Below are 17,433 nucleotides of genomic sequence, written 5' to 3'. Positions count from 1 at the left end.
ATGAAATACTTGACTATATTTTCCAAACAATAAATGATATACTGGTTTCATTGGTCTTTCAAATCAAGTTTAATGAATGAAAAATACTTTTGTATTACTTTTTTTCTGTGGGCATCGTGTGATGCACTCGTATATCATACTCTGTAATGTCGTGTCTTATATATAAAGGTGTGTTATATAATAAATGCTGAGTTACCTGTAGCTCACATAACATACAGTACAACTTGAATGGCACTCATATATTGTATTTTAGTGTTGAGAGTTAAGTGCACTAAACTAGAGAGCCGTCACCAAAATGCGGATGTGAGTAGAGTTTTCATATATTTATTATTATTTTATATATATATAAATATTTATTAACTTTTATTTATTTTATATATAATTTATATATACAGTATATATTATAACTACTCTTTTCTTTTAATTATATGTATAAATAAAATACAGTACTGTATTTGAAATAATTTAAAATACTTTTATATAGTTTATTTGAAATGTCATTTGCAATATGTTGCACTTTTTTTTGTTCAAAAATTTTCTACACTTACTATAAATATTTTTTAGTTATTTTTTTTACTTTATAAATCAAAATGTCTAAGTGTTATACATATATTTAAGTTTAAATTAAATTAAATTTAGCTTTAAGATAGTGGGCGACGATATATAGTTAAAACTAAAAATAATATGCAAAATACTATATTTATTTTTTATTTATAATATTAAGTTTACTATAATATTAAACGTAAAGTCAATGTTCAACAGGTGTTGACTATGAGTCCGTTGTTTGACCCATACATTGGTTTACACTTACATTAGCTTTGGTTCAGACCTAAGACCCCATTTCCAGTCTCACACTATTGTATTCACTATTAAATAAAAATATATGTCTAATAATATTAAAATACTTGATTTGATTTTTTAAATAACTATTTTTTATACTATATTCAGTATTATTCAACAAATATACAATTATAGTATGGATTATCGTATATATCGATATTAGTTTTAGTCTAATTTAATATAATATTTTAACTTAATATTATTATTATTATTAAACCGGTATATTATATGTAAAATATAAGTTTTTAGAGTTTATATAATTTTTAATATTTTCAATTCTAATAATTTTTATTAATATCTAATATTCTGTATTTGAAAAATGTGTATATTATTACCGTTGAATGAAAAAATTATCATTTATATGATGACTGATATTAATAAGAAACTTATTTTTTATAATTTAAATTTAAATGTCACATAAATAATAGTAATTCGAGAACAGGGAGTGTAATAACGTATCTATAAAAATAATATTAAATTGAATATAAGATATTCAAATTATGTAAAAACAATTAAAAAGATTTTTTAAAAATTAAAAGTGATTAAACGATTTAGATATTTAAAAAAAAATAAAATAGTTATATTTGATAAAAATAATTACCGGTACAAAATTTATTTTAAACAATATTTTAGTAGTGTTATATTGGTATATTATTTTTTTTTAAATATATAAAGATATATATTTCAATTGTGACAAATTTATTATTAATTGTAATTTTTTATTCATTTAGATTTATCTAAAAAATATATTTATATTCAATAACTTTATTGTAAAACTTATTTATTTAATACTAATTATCTTTCAATTGTATTAATAGATATACTGTAAACAGTGACCATTTAAGTCATCACAATCTAAATGACAAATCTGTTGAATCGAGTGAAATGAGCTCATCTTCATTGTCGTCGAACAGAATATCTTCTTCGGCATCGAGTTCTGCTTCATCTTCGGTCAACTTTGCGACCAATTGTCGTAAAACAAGTGTCACATCTGTTAACAGTAATAAACCCAATGTTTCGTTTGAAATGTTTATTAAAAGCAAAGGAAATATCGCATCCAAAGACAACAAACTTTATTCTCCATATTCTGGTCTAAACGATAATTCATTGATCAATAAGTCCTGTGGCGTCTACTATGAACTAAAGCCACCGATGTTTGTCAAACAAGACTTAAAAACATTCAAAAGACGTGTTTCTGCTATTTCTATGATTCAGGAAGAGCTGAAACAAATGAAAGCCAGAGAGGATGAGCTCAGGTGGCGAAGTGTACGTCTGATCGGTCTCTCTCAGCCTAACTTAAGTACACTTTGCGATGAAACAGATGAAAGTCTGAAAGAAGAATTGTCACAATCAAGTGATCAATCGCTTCTCAGTAGAGCTAATAGTAATCCAAATTTAATCGATAAAGAGGTCAACGAAGAAAAGCCTACCATTAAAGAGACCGGTTGTTTGATTGGTGGACCGCGAAGAAGGACAGCTTTGATTGCCGTTTGGGAACAAAAGATCCAAAAGACTAACAATTGATTTATTTATTATTTATATGTCATTTCATTTATCATTCAATAATTTAATCAATTTTTTTAGTTTAAAAAATCCTTTTTGACATATATTTACCTTAATTTAATAATTTATAAAAATCATTATTACATAATTCATATATTATTACATTTTTTAGAAAATTATATAATAAATTTATATTTTTAATATTTAAACTTTTTTAAGGCTTTTTTTAAACATACTTTATAAACAAAATATAATACAACCATTAAAATTAATTAATTAATTAATTGTTTAACATCTGTTATAATATGTGTTTAATTTTATTTATTAAATAATAATAATAAGTTAATTAAAAAAGTTATAATAAATAACTGAATAACAAGTGTTTGTTGAAAAGCATTGACTTTAAGTGGTCTCACAATTAAAATGCAATAATTTTTGAATCAACTTTTGAATGTCGCGCTAATATACATATGAGAGTCAAATGCAATGAAATGATTGGTTAATTAGTTTTGTTTTTCAAGTAATAGTGTAATACTAAAGCCATCGACAATCGTATCGTTGCGTTGGTCGCCGTCAACACCACTGTTGGCCACTTTGGCAACAATTGTCACATCAATTGATCCATTTATTTGTTAATTATTTGTTAACAGTATTTTGTGCGAACAATAAACAAAAGCAATGACTCGTAAGTATTGTCGTTGAAAGTAATTTATTGATGATATGGCAGACAATTATACAATCAATTATTGAAAAAGTGGTAATACTTTGGCATTACTTCAGACAATTTCATCGATAACTTATTATCTTTGACCATAAATTAGACCAAAAATGTTTATTTTTTAAATTTACTAATCACTTGCTATTCAATTGACTAATTAGGTGGTAATCAGCGAGAGTTAGCCCGACAGAAGAACCAGAAGAAACTGCAGGAATTGCAGAAAAAGAAAACCGCGGACACTAAGGATGGCAACAAAGGTGTCGGTCTTGAGGAGAGAAAACATCGGTTTGTTGTCAATACAAACTATTTTCTTAATCTTGTATCTAATCTCTGATATTGTGTGACCCCTTCAGAGATGCGGAAGTAATGAGATTAAAACAGAAGGCGGCGGAGGAAAAGAAACAGACAAATGGCGAGACATCCAAAACTAAATGATATTTCATTTTCATTACTTTTTTGTCAATTTGTTTGATAAACAACTCTTCACTAATTTTATAACTTAAGATGTCTTCTGATTACTGGTCAATGGTTTGCTTACAAAATTGAATACAAATACTAATTAATGATCACTTGTTTTATTGAATGAATGAAAAAAAATTTTGAAAGCTTTTATTGATAAAAAAATCTAAATCCATATCTATTTAATAAACTATTTATTATTTAAGTCATGTCTATCTCTGTCTCGTGTTGTCGTACTTCTTGCTGTTGATAACTGTTCCGATTGTTGTCGAACTTGTTTTAATGCGGTATAATATCCTGTATGATAGCCACTCATATACCAAGACATGAGCATCGATGCCAAAGATTCGTCATCTGATGGAAGATGACAGTTGTTGCCTAATGATAGCGGCGGTGGTATTATTGGTTGACTCGATGTCATTCTCGGTGATGGCGTAAACCATGAAGAGGTTGTTGACGTCGAGTCCAGTTTATTCGTAGACTTTTGATTGTTTGATACTTTTTGATGAGTTGTTGGTAACTGATTGGACTGATTATCATTTGTTTCACAATCAGATTCTGAACTTTTAATAACATTTGTAGTGTCCGTCTGTTGTTTCCGACACCGTTTACCAAACGAAGGATTTAATTCTTTAAGTGTTTTGCGCTCTTCATTGCCATAACCAATATATTTGACAATACAGGTGTCATCTGATGTATCAATTGAGACAATCTGTGCCTCGTATTCAAAGCCATCTTCGCTATAAATGGCCCGACAGTATTGACCCGAATGCCAAACATTAGGATTATTTGATTTTCGGTTGTGGTCTTTGGCGACACTTTTGTTGTGGTCTTTCGTATCCTTTATCTCCAATCCTTTGTCTGCAATCCGTTGGTTCACTTGTTTGACGGCCTTATCGTAGGCATCGATGAGAGCCCTGTCGTCCCAAACGTTGTCGTCGTCTTCGTCGCCATTCATCGATTGATTGATTGGTCGCTTCCAAACCATATCTTGTGATTCACTCTTATATGACATTACTTTTCAAACTTTTAATATGTTTTACTCTTGAATTAAATCAATGAAAATGATTGAAATGAATAATCAATTTCTACTATATTTATAAAAACTTAATTAAATCAAAACAAAACATTCATTCAATAATTGGATTGCAATTCAAAAGTCAATCACAAAAACACTTTGATTTCATTGAAACAAACGTTAACTCAAATCAATCGAAAGTTTGTTCCCTTTTGTGTTAGTGTTTTGTGTTTACATTTTGAGTGAATCTCTATTTTTATCAATCATTTCATGTCTGAACTCATCAACGATTCAAACGTTTGGACACAATATTTGTCAATAGATTTGTCAGACAATGAGTACTAATAAGTGGTTCGGCTCTCGGACTACAAGAAGGGAACAGATGTCACAACAGGAGGCACTCATTCTCCAAAGGAAACTGGAGATCGAAAGCAAACTGAAGAGCAAAGAGACACCATCGACGACATCGTCGACAACGTCATCGACGTGTGAAGAGCCGACACCGACGGATCAACCGGATGTGATACCAACGACCACCGAATTTCTACCAAATCCAGAGAGTCCAACCATTACAATCATCGACGAACCAACTTCTTCTTCTTCTTCATCATCCAATAAAGTAAGTGTCGCTCTGATGGACAACAATTACCATTTTGTTATCTCTTAGTTTCAAAATGATGGCTCATTTTTGGCCAAATTTCTTGAGATGAGTAAACAAAATCAGCCAAACAGTCAAATAAAGATCGAAACTGAAAGTACAACACACGAGGAGACGACGGACACCAAGAAAACAATTAAACCGATAAAAATGGTTATCAAAGAGTAAGTCGTGACAAATGTAAAGATGATTTGATTTTGCAATAATATCTTGCAATTTGATTAGCAATACATCCAAATTAAAAGCAGTTAATTCGACAGATGAATCAAATGTTAAACTAGAGGATGACATCAAAGGTATTGATTTAATATTTAATAATATAAACGCAATGTTTTTATCAATCGATGGCAACGGAGTTTGTTTTGTGTGATTCGAGAACTGATCCGATGCTTAAAGTCTTTTCACCAGAGGATAAGGAAATTGAATTGGCTATTGAGAGGACTGCCATTACTGTTGCTATGAATGGAGACAACGCCGAAGAGACTATGCGACAATCGACTCTTGAGGATATAAATTATAGGTTAAATTAATGACTTATATAACATTTATCTATTATATTTCAATAACTATCAATTAATTCAATTTAATCCAACAGTTGGTTGAGAGATACAGAGTCTGAATATTATAAATTTTATCAGAAAAGAACTCAAGAGCTAACAGAAGCCAAAATGTGGGCACAAAATGGTATTTGTTGTGTTTGATAGTTAAATCAATTGATACTAAATTAATATACGACAAGAATCGAGTGGCGAGTCGTCAGAAAGCAAACCAAAGCGACAACGAAAATCTCGATGGAGTGATGAAAAGGTGGTTTTGCCAACAGATCCAACTTTGATTCAATACGCCCTTCAAGTGTTTGGAACAACAGATCTGACTGAAGACCAGTGGAAACAATTAGAAGATCAAAGGAAAATGAAATTTTTGTTTGAAATGTTACAGAATAAACAAAAACAGAATGAAATGTTGGCTCAAAAAGGAAAAGTTAAGTATGAATATGATTCAGATGAAGATGTAGAGGACGGCACGTGGGAACACAAGAGGAGAAGGCAAGAAATGGTAAAGACTCAGATCTTGGCTCAACAATTGACTGAAAAGGCCGCCGGAAAGCATCACATCGGAGATTTCATGCCTCCTGAAGAGTTGGACAAGTTTATGAAAAAATGGGATGCAGTCAAAAATGGAGCACCTCTTCCAAGTGATTCCGATTACAGCGATTCCAAACTACAAGAAGATAACGTAGGTTTTCAGATGCTTAAGAAATTGGGTTGGACTGAGGGACAGGGTTTGGGTGCTTCCGGTACTGGCACTCAGGAACCGATTAATAAGTAAATATTTAAAACATAATTAAATAATTTTATTAATTTTTTTTTATTGTTTTTAACATTAGAGGAGCAGTTGCTGTAAATAATGCCGGTTTAGGTCAGAATCGTCCCGAAGAACTCAACACTACTGATGATGAATACGAAGCGTAAGTGTTTGGATACCGATTTGTTATACAAATAATTTAACAATTGATTTATTACTGTTTTATATAGATATCGCAAGCGAATGATGATGGCCTACAGATTTAGACCAAATCCATTGGTACTACAAATTTAATCAATTGTTTTAAATTGTTGTTTAATTGTTTCAAATTAATATCATTTATTTCAGAACAATCCCCGACGGGCTTACTATTAATTAACATTTAAAAAAAACAATTTGTTGACTATTGTAATGATATAAACGGTATTTATTTTAATGAGTATACTGTATACTGTAATTTAATTTATATTTTTAGAGTATTTGTAAATTATTATTATTATTATTATTATTATTTGGTGAAAATTAAAATGATTTTTTGTTAAAACTTTTTGATTTTTTCCGTATTCAGACTTTTATTTATAATAAATACTACTGTATTAATATTATTACCGGTATTACTGTAAATAAATTATTTTTGCGTATAATTTAACTAAAATACAATACAAAAACGTTATTGTATCACATTAAAATTAATTTATGATCTAGATAATTTTTCATAATTATTAATACCTTTATAATATATTTAATTTTGAAAAATGTTGACTAAATTTGAATAAATAAATATTATTAAAAAAAATCAATAAATATGTATTAATATAAATAAAAGTAAAGTACAATTTATTGTACACTATATGTGGTGTATAATGTATTTATTGTAACACACATTGAATGCAAACAAACGTTTGTTTTGAAGTTTTATTGCAATCATTGAATCGTTTGTTTGTTTTGTTTGACTTAACATTTGATTTGAATGTTATTTAAAGTGATTTACAATAAAACATGTCTTTTGATGAATTGGTAGAGTCTTTCAGTGAATCATTTTTGGTGACCAAAGAGCCAAATGACACAAATAGATGTCATCCGCTGTACAATCAATTCAAGAACAACTCTAAGACCAAAGACTCGCTTCAAGAAGACAGACGAAAGGAGTTCTTTGAAAATCAGAAGAAGTATTTCAGATAAATTCAATAATTTTTTTGTACAAAATGTTAATTATATAATGTTTTCAATAGAAATAGGAATCAAATTGTAATGAAATTCAGAGCACTTCTTGAAGAAGTGGAAATGGAGTTAAGCGATGATAAATGTCATGAAAATATGGATACAAGTAGTGATAATATATCGAAAGAATGTCGAAAAAGAAGATATTATGTCAATAAATATAAAAATCAGTTAATGCTATCAGAATGGTTGGTCCAAATACCGCAAGACTTTGCCATTGATTGGTATTTAGTTTTATGTCCGGTCGGTAAAAGATGTTTAGTGATATCATCTCGAGGACAGACAAAGTCATATTCCCGAACCGGTTATGTGATGGCAACGTTTCCATCACTACTTCCCGGTGGAAATCGACGGACAACACGTGGATCTAATCAGAATTGTCTATTAGATTGTATTTTTAGTGAGACTGAAAGTGTCTATTATGTATTGGATGTGATCTCATGGAACGGTTCCCATTTCGGTGATTGTGACACTGAATTTCGTTTCTTTTGGTTAAATTCAAGACTAGAGTCCGAGTGTTCTCAAGTCAAACAAAAAAGTCAGTTAAATAATTATCCATTTGTTGTGTTAAGACATTGTGGTTGTAATGAACAAGAAATTGTGTCCACACTTCAGGCGCCCAAACAGTTTGCCGCTGAAGTTGACGGACTTCTCTTCTATCATAAGCGATGTCATTATACTCCAGGTGTGACTCCATTAGTCAATTGGCTTAAACCACACATGCTTTCAGATGTCCTAAAAATAAACATTAATTAACACAAAATACTTTTATGATATTTTTTGATTTTGATTATTAACCCAATTATTTATATTATAGCAACTATTAGATGAACTATGAAATGACATCAATTCAATTCAATTGTATTATTTTTTAATGATGAGAGAAATCTCATATTATTTTTAAATAATAAACATTTTGTTGTTTTTTGACAATACATTTAATGTGTGAATCATTTAGTGTTTAAAATTGGATTTACTATTATTATCCAATCATTTATATATTTTTTTGTTTTGTTTTGTTTTATTAGCAACATTTCAATTGCATACGTGAATAACAATTTTAACGTTTAAATGCTTTTATCCTTTAAATGCAATAAATTATAAAAACAGTTTCAATGGCTAAACCGGGAGTAAGCGCTTGTCAATCACTCTTAATGTATTTATAATTTATATATCAATAATTTATTTTTTATTCATTCAAACACTTTGATAACTAAATATTGATATCGATTAATGCTGTTTATATGAAATATATGCCAAAATTGCATAACTGCTATTATACATGTAGACAGGTGACCCTGGCTATGCCACAAGTGTGTGATTAAAGCAAATAAAGTATAAACTCATTGGAAGTAATCCAATAATTTTAAACACTAGTAAGCATTTCATAAAACAAGTGCTGATTTATAATCTTATAATATCGTAATATACAGTAGTAGTAGTCAACAACAAAAAATATAAAGACTAGAGAAAAATATTTCTAAAAATTTTTACACAAAAAACTAAAAATTGTGAAAACTTTATGCAATCAATTAAACAATTAATATTTTTTGTAGGAAAAGTGTTTTTGACAACAAATTAATTACTAATAATTTAATATAATTGAAAATACAAGTGAATGAATCACAATTTCGTGCGTTTCCGTCAATACTTTCAAAATGTATATAATATATTGTGTAGTATTGCATACCATTTATATTACAAACACATGTATTAAGATTATTCACTATAATTATTATGAATAAGAAAATTAAATAAAGTTTTTATTTTAAATACTGACTATAAGTATAAATATATACATTATTTTTAGGGATGATTGCATACAATTGATGCCATATATAAAAGTTAGTGATAAGTTAAATTAGTGTACAGTATTTATAACAATAAAAAAAAGTCTAGCATTCAATTTATTAGATTAATTAATTCATAAAAAAAGTTTGAAAAGTGAACGACAATTGATATTAATAGAGAAGTGGATGTCCTCATGTGTGACCAGTTTGAACCACTTGCTGTTAGGGCTGTCCTCAAGTGACCCTCAAATCAAAGGAAATGTGGGAAATGCTCTAAAAAGCTGACAATAAATACATATACAATATCTATGAAACAGTATGACTGTTGAAAAGCTTTGGTATATTAGTATAAGATTTAGTTCAACACTATTTACGACACAATTATTTAGTCATTTGTCTGAATTTAAAGACAACTTATTGTCTTATTTTTTGTTGCTTTCAATACATTTGATATACCAGTACTTAATATCTATATTATAATAGTAGTGCTATAATGTTATAAATATATATAAGTTATAAGCAGTTTTGTATTGTTGTTAAGTTTAATGCATTTAATGCATTAAAATGTTAAATAAGTAATCATTTGTTTGATTACTTTCTGAGAAGTTGTTGTATGACTTGACTTAACTACCAGTGCTATGATGTGGTCGACAGTGAAGGCAATCATTGATGACTGAGTCGTGCCTTAAGTTATACCATAAATCCAAAGCTCTTTATCATTGAGTTTCTTGCGTTTGGCATCACATGTAAGGACTGATTGCTTATCCAATGGCTTAATGCCTGTGTTTATAGTGACTACCAGTGCTATGATATTAGCTGTTAAGGGCTGTCCTCTCAGTGAGTCTGTCTATGAGTTTTTAGTGAGTGAGTGAATGATGTGATTGAGTGTCACATCTATTTGTTTACAATACATATGAAAAGTGTTTGGCATTAATAGTCATAATAATTATAATCAATTTTATCAAACCATTGATGACATTGTTTTCACTATTAAATACATTATTATCTAATCATATGATAAGCAATTCACTCATATTTTTTATTGCCTTTTATTTGTTGTTTCATTTTAATAATAATAATAATAATAATAATAATAATATTGATAACAATATAACTGTTAATTACTAATTAAATGATAATATACTCAACGATTATATATTTTTAATAATTTCACTCAGCTTTTAGTCAACAAAATAGTAATAATTTTAAATAATAATGTTATATAAACTTATTTTTTAGTTGTAATTATAATATAGTTTTAACTTTTAATTTGAATTAAATTGAATTGCAATTAATTTTCAAATCGATATGATATATATTGATATTAATAGTGATATAAATGTAATTAATATTAGCAGTATTATTATTAATCATAATTATAGTTATAATAATTGTAATAATAATAATAATAATAAATTATTTAACTGTAATAATAATGTTGTGACAAAAGTTTGGATATAAAAACAAATTGATCCCAAAAATCACATCAATTTATCATTAAATGGCATTAATATTGTCTCAAATGAAGACTTATTTACTGAGATTTTCATATATTTTTTATATAATATTTTCGCTAATAATTAATGCATTAATTAGTGATTCAAAACAAATCAAATGCAAATCAAAGACAGACTGTCTATTAGTGTTTATATTAGCCATCATTTGCTTAAATCATCACATCTTAGGCGTCACTTGTGATCACCAAAACAATGACAACAAGATGTTTACCAATGAGTTTGCTGTGTCTCTCAAACCAGACAAATGTGATGACATTAATGCACAGACAGTCGCCAATCGATATGGATATACATTAGTTGGACAGGTATTTGAATGGATTAATTGAATTGATTGTAGTAGTGATGCATCAATGCCTCTAATCCGACCCATAGATTGGATCAATTGATTGCCACTATTTATTACGATTGAATCACATCTCCAAGAGATCGACACAATATTCACATAAAGATCATTCACAGCTTGAGAAGGACTCGGATGTAAGTATCGGTACAATCAGTACTGACTTTATTGTGCGGGTAACTCACGAATTGGCCAATAATTATGGCAATACTCATACATAAAACAAATACCTATTTTAAGGATAACTTATTTCCTCATCTATTGTATCTCACGATATAATGATTTATTAATTGATACAAAAACATATTATTTATGATAATTATTTATTTTTTGTAAAGTTGTCTAAAATTATATGAATAAACCCTCAATTTAGTTGATTATCAGATAAAAAATGATATAATAAGAGATTTTTTTATTGTGTAAAGAGTTTGTTTGCAATTTTTCATATCCTCTCTTAAATAATATATGAAAAAATTTTTGAGTTATTATTTGTATCGTATTATTACAGTATTATTATGAACTCCTATTATATGTGAAAATTGAATGCAAATAATAATATATATTATCTTTAAATTGGTTGACCCCTTGTGACAACAGGTCCTATGGATACAACAGCAACATATCAAACGTCGTGTTAAAAGAGATTTTATGTATTTCGATGCGAAGACTGCGGCCGATAACCCACTGCCGGATCCATTCATTGTCAGCACAACAACACATAGCAATTCATTAGATAACGAAACAATTGTTTGTATTATTTGTATTTGTCTTTTATTCCCACTTTTCATATGTTATTGTCTCTCGTCTCACATCAGAGAAACTCAAAAGATGTAGAAATACTGAAGACAAGACATAAACGAGATTTTGTCCGTTTGTCTGCAAATACTCGTACCTCTAATGTCAATATAAAGCGCATGCAATTTGATGACCCGCGATGGCCACAAATGTGGTATTTAAATAGGGGTCAGGGCCTCGACATGAATGTCCAAATGGCATGGAATAAGAATATCACTGGCAGAGGGGCCGTCGTTACAATTCTCGATGATGGTCTAGAAAAAGATCATCCGGATCTTATTTCAAATTATGATCCATTGGCCAGTTTTGATGTCAATAATCACGATGAAGATCCGATGCCTCGATATGATATGATAGATTCAAACAGACACGGGACTCGATGTGCTGGAGAAGTGGCCGCTAACGCTAATAACAATATATGCGCTGTTGGTATTGCCTATAATGCCAAAGTTGGAGGCGTTCGTATGCTTGATGGGGATGTGACTGATGCCGTAGAGGCACGATCTCTTAGTTTGAATCCACAACACATTGACATATATAGCGCCTCGTGGGGTCCCGATGATGATGGCAAGACAGTGGATGGACCGGGAGAGTTGGCCACTCGCGCATTCATGGATGGTGTCAATAAAGGGAGAAAAGGACTTGGATCTATTTTTGTATGGGCTTCGGGAAATGGTGGTCGGGAACACGATAATTGCAATTGTGATGGATATACCAATTCAATTTGGACTCTTTCCATATCAAGTGCCACTGAAAATGGATTGGTGCCCTGGTATAGTGAGGCCTGTTCCTCAACATTGGCCACAACATATAGTAGCGGTTCATTTGGCGAACGACAGATTGTTACCACTGATCTACATCACGGTTGCACTTCCAGCCATACGGGCACTTCGGCATCGGCACCACTCGCTGCTGGTATCTGTGCTCTTGTTCTGGAGGCCAAGTGAGTTGTATTTTGATATTTTTAAAATCTATTTTTAAATACATTTAAAATTATTTACATTTTAACACTTATCATATGAATTATGATTACTTAACAGTTAAAGTTAAATAAGTTATTAAAGCGCTATTTTTCAAAATGTTTTAATATATTGTACTGTATATTATATTATACAGTATTTAAGGATTGATGATTAAGATTACTATAGAATTTGTGGCTATTTCTAGATTTTTCAAAAAAATAATAAACAAAATTGAATGAAATTTTGTTTTATTTACATAATTATTTAATGCCTCAAATATTTGTCAGCTATTATCATAAACTAAAAACATTTTATGATACAATTAATTACTTATTTTTAACTTCTACTATATAATTGCCATCATTTATAATTTTATCGTTTTGTTTTTGCATAGTCTAAACATTACATTAAGTTAACTTTAACTAATATAACAATAAGTATTAAAAAGTAATACCTATATTAGGTAATACAGTAGATAATAATGCATTTATATAATCAAATTGGTTGTCATGTTTTTTTTATAATTATGAATTAATTATATAGTATTAATTATTTTGTATTTGTTGTTTTATGAAAAGTAATTTTTTCAAGCTTTAGTTTATTTCAACAATATTTTTAACGTTTATTATGAAATATAATGTATTTGATAAATATTTATATAATAAAGACACGGTTCAAGTATTTTAATAAATATTGTTAAATTTGATAAATACCAGTCCCAAGTTGACATGGAGGGATATGCAGCACATAGTGGTACAAACGGCCAAACCAGCCAACCTTCACGCCAGAGACTGGAAGATCAATGGTGTCGGCAGAAATGTTAGCCATTCATTCGGTTACGGACTACTTGATGCCAACGCAATGGTTGATTTGGCCAAACAATGGGTTACCGTTCCCTCACAAAAGTTATGTGAAGTTAGAAGTCAACCAATTGATAAGTAAGCGTTTAATAATAAATAGTCTGTAAAACAAAAGTCTAATCTTTTAATTACAATCTTTAAGACTGGTTCCCGCAAAGTCTTACATTGAGATGTCCTTAAAGGTATTAAATAATATACTTATATAATTAAATGACAATAATTAAGATATGATAATGTTATTGACAAAAACAAATTTATAGGTTTCGTGTGAAAATGTCAAGTATTTAGAGCACACTCAGGCAAAAGTTACACTGACTGCCACAAGAAGAGGAGATATTCATGTCTATCTGACCTCTCCGGCCGGCACCCGATCAACTCTATTAGCCCAGAGACCAATGGACAACTCGAGATCTGGTTTTCAGAACTGGCCATTTATGAGCGTCCATTCGTGGGGAGAGAATCCAAACGGAGAGTGGAGACTAGAGATACACAATGAGGGCAGATATTACAGTAGGTTTTCATTAATATTCTTTTAAATACTTCATTTAAATTGTGTTTATCTTATTCTGTCTTTACTTTGCTTTCTGTGATGTTTTTTATAAATCAGTATCTAATGGCCTGCAAAGCATTTTTGGTACGAGTCTAGGCTTTATATTAATATATTTTCTAATATTTATTACTTATTTGCTTTTATTTATCGGTTTATTTATCTTTAATCTATTGAATAGGTCGAGCTTTTCTTAAAGAATGGACTCTTGTTTTATACGGAACGTCAGTCAGTCCCGATAGAAGACAAGTCAAGAACAAAGAGTGGTCGGGTTTGCGTTCAAAAACCTATACACCAACAGTGCCTTTATCTACACCATCGCCTGTCCAAGACTTTGCCAATAAAGTAATCGTTTCAGAGAAGAGTAGTCCTACCAAAGAACCGGAGCTTATTCTAAAAGAGCCAAATAGTAATCATATCGATGATGAAGACAACTCTGAAAATATTATTTTATCCGACAGTCAGACAAAAAACATTTATAATCGCAAAGAAGGTTTGTTTTACATAAATTTTATTTAATTTTATAATTGTATGATTTCAATATATTTTTTGAGCATTAAATCTATTGAAAGTTTATAAAATAATTAAAAAAAATATTAACTTTATAAAAGCACTGAATTATTTGATTTATATAATATTTTCATTATAATGAATGCTTTATTAATAAAATCACTTTTGCTTTGAATTGCATGAATTACTTTGCTTTACCACCAATTAAGTTAAAGACTAATGAGCTAAACGGCACTTATAGGTTGGTCTATTTTAGTTCACGGCACGCGTCACAGCAAAAACAATGATATGATTCCCGAGGGAACGGTCGCCAGTGGTTGTGCTCAGTTTGATCCCGTAATGACACGATGTATAGGTTGGTTCATCTGTGCCTTTGCGGTCAATACTATTCTCGACATCTTTTTATAGAAACTAAATAATCTTAAAATCATTTTCAAAGTCTCTAAAGAAAGCTATTCCTATATTATAGTTAATCTATAAACTATTGTTAGACATTAATCAAAATCTTTATAACACAAGTCTACCTGTATTTCAATATTAGAGATGATTTGCAATCTTTTTCCAATGTTTTAAGTTTTGGGACCATTGAGTACAAGTCTTAAGCTATTAAAGTCAGTGTCTTATTTGACATTAGCATCGGTTCCGTATCACATGAAATGCATATTATCATTAAATGTAAAATTACAAGTCATACACAAGTCATAGACCTTTTATGTGACCAAAAAATGTTGATAAACTGATTATAATACTGTATATACTATGCATATATATTGTAAATATAGTTTTAACTATTTTGTACTATTTATCAATCATTCCATCATTTATTTCATTGAATTCATAAATACATGATTAAGCCATATATTCATGTCGTTTAACAATTAAACATTTAGTTTTATTGTGAATTTTTTGTAATATTAACTTAATTTTGCAATTTTTTGTTGAATTATGTAAAATCAAATTATAGGACAATTATGTATAAATTGTTTACATTTAGTTTTATTTATTTTTTAATTTTTGCTTATTTTTTATAAGCGTTTGAGAGATAAGTTGAATTAATTTATTAGTTGTATAAAAAACTAGTTTTAATGCATATAATTTGCTCAGATATACATTTATGCAAAAAAATATTTTAAATGCTTAAAAATTTGTCAAAGTTTTTAATTTGATTGATTATCATAAAACGGCATTTTATAGTCAAATGCAATATATAAAACAAATATTAGTATTTGACAACTATAAAAAAATTATATAAATGAATTATATATATAAATCATATTTAATTAAATTTATTTAGATTTTATTTACAAATTTTTTTTGGATGATTATAATACTCATTAAACTAAATAAATAGTAAACAAAAATAAACAAACGATAAAAATTGTTATAAATATAATTAAAGATGTTTTCAAATAAATATAATCAAATCAATATGACTTGCATTTAAATTTATTAAATATTTTCTAATATACAAACAAAAGCAAATAAAATGACAATTTTTTTAATGTCATTGAGTATACTATTGAGTACTTTGTGTTATGAATCAAACTAAATAACTTTTCTTCCGCACTATTATGTTGAGGGCAACTATAAGTTTGGGCACTAATACGATAAAAAAGGCTAATTATGCTTTTTTCCAAATAGACTGCATGCCCGGCCTATTGCTTTATAATGGTCAGTGTCTAGAGTCGTGTCCCGACGGATACTTTTTGGTGGCGAAAAGCGAATCACTTGAACACCGGTCATCCAATACTTCATCAACAGTTTCCTGTAATAGTTGTCATTATTCTTGTCGACGTTGTTTTGGTCCCAATGATAACGAGTGCGTTCAATGCTATTTTGACGCAACACTTCACCGAAATGGTCATTGTTTTGCCAAAGAGTTAGTCCAGGAAGTGGTGGCACTGGAAAAGTGGTACACAGGAGTGGCCGTTGTTTTTCTCTGTCTATGTTTTGTAATATTAGTATTAGTTATTTATATAATTACCGATCGAAACGGCAATATATTGTGTTGTTGGCTGTCCAACGGTCGTCGGGTACCCGTCTATGACGGACTACCGCTAAACACTCATTCAGTGGTCGTCAGCACCGATGCGTTCAAAAATAAACGAAATAAATATCAGATCGAAGACGTCAGTGAAGAAGACTTATAGTATTAATCGTTACTTTTTTACGAATTAATAATTGTTTTTAATTATAATTATTATTAATATAATTGCAATCATTGTTACTATTAAATCAAATATCAAATGCCAGTATTTTATCATTTATTAAGAGCTAGAATTATGTCTTAAAAGAAAAGATTCTTATTTTAATATTTTTTATTTAAGTTTATATTTATTTAATAATTAGGCTTTTTTATTGTCAGTCTCTCAAATATTGTGATATTTATT

At 29.2% G+C, this 17,433-nt stretch overlaps 5 protein-coding genes across 8 annotated transcripts; 4 read left to right on the top strand and 1 right to left on the bottom strand.

Moving 5' to 3' along the window:
- The first annotated feature begins 180 nt into the window (after positions 1-180).
- On the top strand, positions 181-2,364 carry LOC128957848 (uncharacterized). Its single transcript, XM_054303663.1, has 2 exons — positions 181-303; positions 1,659-2,364. The coding sequence occupies exons 1-2, from the start codon at positions 296-298 to the stop codon at positions 2,362-2,364; spliced, it is 714 nt and encodes a 237-aa protein (XP_054159638.1). The 5' UTR covers positions 181-295.
- A 1,260-nt stretch (positions 2,365-3,624) lies between these two features.
- LOC128958780 (survival motor neuron protein-like) lies at positions 3,625-4,704 on the bottom strand. The gene has a single exon (XM_054304708.1). It carries the CDS (start codon positions 4,533-4,535, stop codon positions 3,711-3,713), a length of 825 nt encoding a protein of 274 aa, XP_054160683.1. The 5' UTR covers positions 4,536-4,704; the 3' UTR covers positions 3,625-3,710.
- Positions 4,705-4,754: 50 nt separating this feature from the next.
- On the top strand, positions 4,755-6,927 carry LOC128958779 (SURP and G-patch domain-containing protein 1-like). Its single transcript, XM_054304707.1, has 9 exons — positions 4,755-5,157; positions 5,206-5,360; positions 5,422-5,492; positions 5,593-5,716; positions 5,792-5,880; positions 5,936-6,521; positions 6,584-6,664; positions 6,732-6,780; positions 6,850-6,927. Exons 1-9 carry the CDS (start codon positions 4,873-4,875, stop codon positions 6,874-6,876), a joined length of 1,467 nt encoding a protein of 488 aa, XP_054160682.1. The 5' UTR covers positions 4,755-4,872; the 3' UTR covers positions 6,877-6,927.
- Positions 6,928-7,378: 451 nt separating this feature from the next.
- Positions 7,379-8,532, top strand: LOC128957682 (snurportin-1-like). The gene is made up of 2 exons (XM_054303487.1): positions 7,379-7,670; positions 7,734-8,532. The coding sequence occupies exons 1-2, from the start codon at positions 7,501-7,503 to the stop codon at positions 8,476-8,478; spliced, it is 915 nt and encodes a 304-aa protein (XP_054159462.1). The 5' UTR covers positions 7,379-7,500; the 3' UTR covers positions 8,479-8,532.
- A 2,444-nt stretch (positions 8,533-10,976) lies between these two features.
- On the top strand, positions 10,977-17,217 carry LOC128958433 (furin-like protease 1, isoforms 1/1-X/2). 4 transcript variants are annotated; one of them, XM_054304287.1, is made up of 11 exons: positions 10,977-11,334; positions 11,402-11,506; positions 11,967-12,116; positions 12,185-13,107; positions 13,843-14,064; positions 14,129-14,168; positions 14,247-14,496; positions 14,594-14,620; positions 14,715-15,026; positions 15,285-15,398; positions 16,685-17,217. In XM_054304287.1, the coding sequence occupies exons 1-11, from the start codon at positions 11,014-11,016 to the stop codon at positions 17,191-17,193; spliced, it is 2,973 nt and encodes a 990-aa protein (XP_054160262.1). In that variant the 5' UTR covers positions 10,977-11,013; the 3' UTR covers positions 17,194-17,217. The 4 variants fall into 4 exon arrangements, with proteins under 4 accessions (XP_054160262.1, XP_054160264.1, XP_054160263.1 ...); XM_054304289.1 differs by lacking the exon at positions 15,285-15,398 and having other exon boundaries at positions 10,978-11,334; positions 16,685-17,216; XM_054304288.1 differs by lacking the exon at positions 14,594-14,620 and having other exon boundaries at positions 10,979-11,334; positions 16,685-17,216.
- Positions 17,218-17,433: the final 216 nt, after the last annotated feature.

Source organism: Oppia nitens, unplaced genomic scaffold, assembly GCF_028296485.1.
Source record: "Oppia nitens isolate AA-2021 unplaced genomic scaffold, nextdenovo-longstitch-racon4-pilon3 scaffold3_pilon_pilon_pilon, whole genome shotgun sequence".
Classification (NCBI taxonomy): Eukaryota; Metazoa; Arthropoda; class Arachnida; order Sarcoptiformes; family Oppiidae; genus Oppia; species Oppia nitens.
The sequence above is the reverse complement of the archived record's forward strand: the minus strand, read 5'-3'. Positions and strand labels throughout refer to the sequence as shown.

What these genes read in the sequence shown, in the direction of transcription:
- LOC128958780 (XM_054304708.1), bottom strand. Translation starts at nt 4,535, where the DNA reads ATGTCATATAAGAGTGAATCACAAGATATGGTTTGGAAGCGACCAATC.
- LOC128958779 (XM_054304707.1), top strand. Translation starts at nt 4,873, where the DNA reads ATGAGTACTAATAAGTGGTTCGGCTCTCGGACTACAAGAAGGGAACAG. An exon ending in ACTAGAGGATGACATCAAAG is followed by an intron (nt 5,493 to 5,592) that starts GTATTGATTTAA and finishes CGATGCTTAAAG; the next exon opens with TCTTTTCACCAGAGGATAAG. An exon ending in CAAAATGTGGGCACAAAATG is followed by an intron (nt 5,881 to 5,935) that starts GTATTTGTTGTG and finishes ATATACGACAAG; the next exon opens with AATCGAGTGGCGAGTCGTCA.
- LOC128957682 (XM_054303487.1), top strand. Translation starts at nt 7,501, where the DNA reads ATGTCTTTTGATGAATTGGTAGAGTCTTTCAGTGAATCATTTTTGGTG. An exon ending in TTCTTTGAAAATCAGAAGAA is followed by an intron (nt 7,671 to 7,733) that starts GTATTTCAGATA and finishes TGTTTTCAATAG; the next exon opens with AAATAGGAATCAAATTGTAA.
- LOC128958433 (XM_054304287.1), top strand. Translation starts at nt 11,014, where the DNA reads ATGGCATTAATATTGTCTCAAATGAAGACTTATTTACTGAGATTTTCA. An exon ending in CATTAGATAACGAAACAATT is followed by an intron (nt 12,117 to 12,184) that starts GTTTGTATTATT and finishes GTCTCACATCAG; the next exon opens with AGAAACTCAAAAGATGTAGA. An exon ending in ACATTGAGATGTCCTTAAAG is followed by an intron (nt 14,169 to 14,246) that starts GTATTAAATAAT and finishes ACAAATTTATAG; the next exon opens with GTTTCGTGTGAAAATGTCAA.